Genomic DNA, 521 nt, shown 5'->3' with positions numbered 1-521 from the left:
TGACAAGGGTGGCTCAAGATGGGTGCAGGAGGCAAGGGGTGGGCGGCTGCACAGCAACTGTGCCAGCTGTGCGGCGGTGCGGGTCGAGGCGGCACGTCGCAGTCGAGCGAGCGGCAGCCTGTTTGGAGCTAGCGGGGGGGGGGGGGGGGGGGGGGCTTGAGAAGGGTGCTCAGGCAGCCTTCTGGGCTTCCAGGCACCCAGCGGCCAGTGACCATGGCATTGACACCCTGCCTCGTATCGATCAAACACGTCAGTCCATATTCGTCGGCGGCGGCGCGCCCGACCCGGCGCCGGCGGGCGAGGCCGCTGACGTGTTCATCGTGACCAACATTTCGTGCGTGGAGCTGCCCATGTTTGAGACGTACGTGAATGAGGTCGCCAAGGGGCGGCCCGTGGTGACGTGGTGAGCGGGCGGTGGCCAGCTGGTGATAAGCAGGGAGGGTTGGGCGGGGTGGGGCCGCGGCCCAGTTGGAGGACGGTGGCCTGAGGCCGTGGTGTATGGTGATTGCAGGCGGGACGGG

General features: G+C 68.1%; 1 protein-coding gene across 1 annotated transcript in view; it reads left to right on the top strand.

The window, feature by feature from the left end:
• The window catches only part of MNEG_12840 (hypothetical protein), a gene marked incomplete at both ends in the record, with an annotated part of 5,206 nt that extends 4,799 nt beyond the window's left edge, over positions 1 to 407 (top strand). The window contains one exon of the mRNA XM_014038688.1: positions 255 to 407. Within this exon, the coding sequence (XP_013894142.1) occupies positions 255 to 407 (153 nt within the window). The remainder of the gene's footprint in view (positions 1 to 254) is intronic.
• Between the last annotated feature and the right edge of the window lie 114 nt (positions 408 to 521).

This window comes from Monoraphidium neglectum (genome assembly GCF_000611645.1).
Source record: "Monoraphidium neglectum strain SAG 48.87 unplaced genomic scaffold scaffold03467, whole genome shotgun sequence".
NCBI lineage: Eukaryota > Viridiplantae > Chlorophyta > Chlorophyceae > Sphaeropleales > Selenastraceae > Monoraphidium > Monoraphidium neglectum.
The sequence above is the reverse complement of the archived record's forward strand: the minus strand, read 5'-3'. Positions and strand labels throughout refer to the sequence as shown.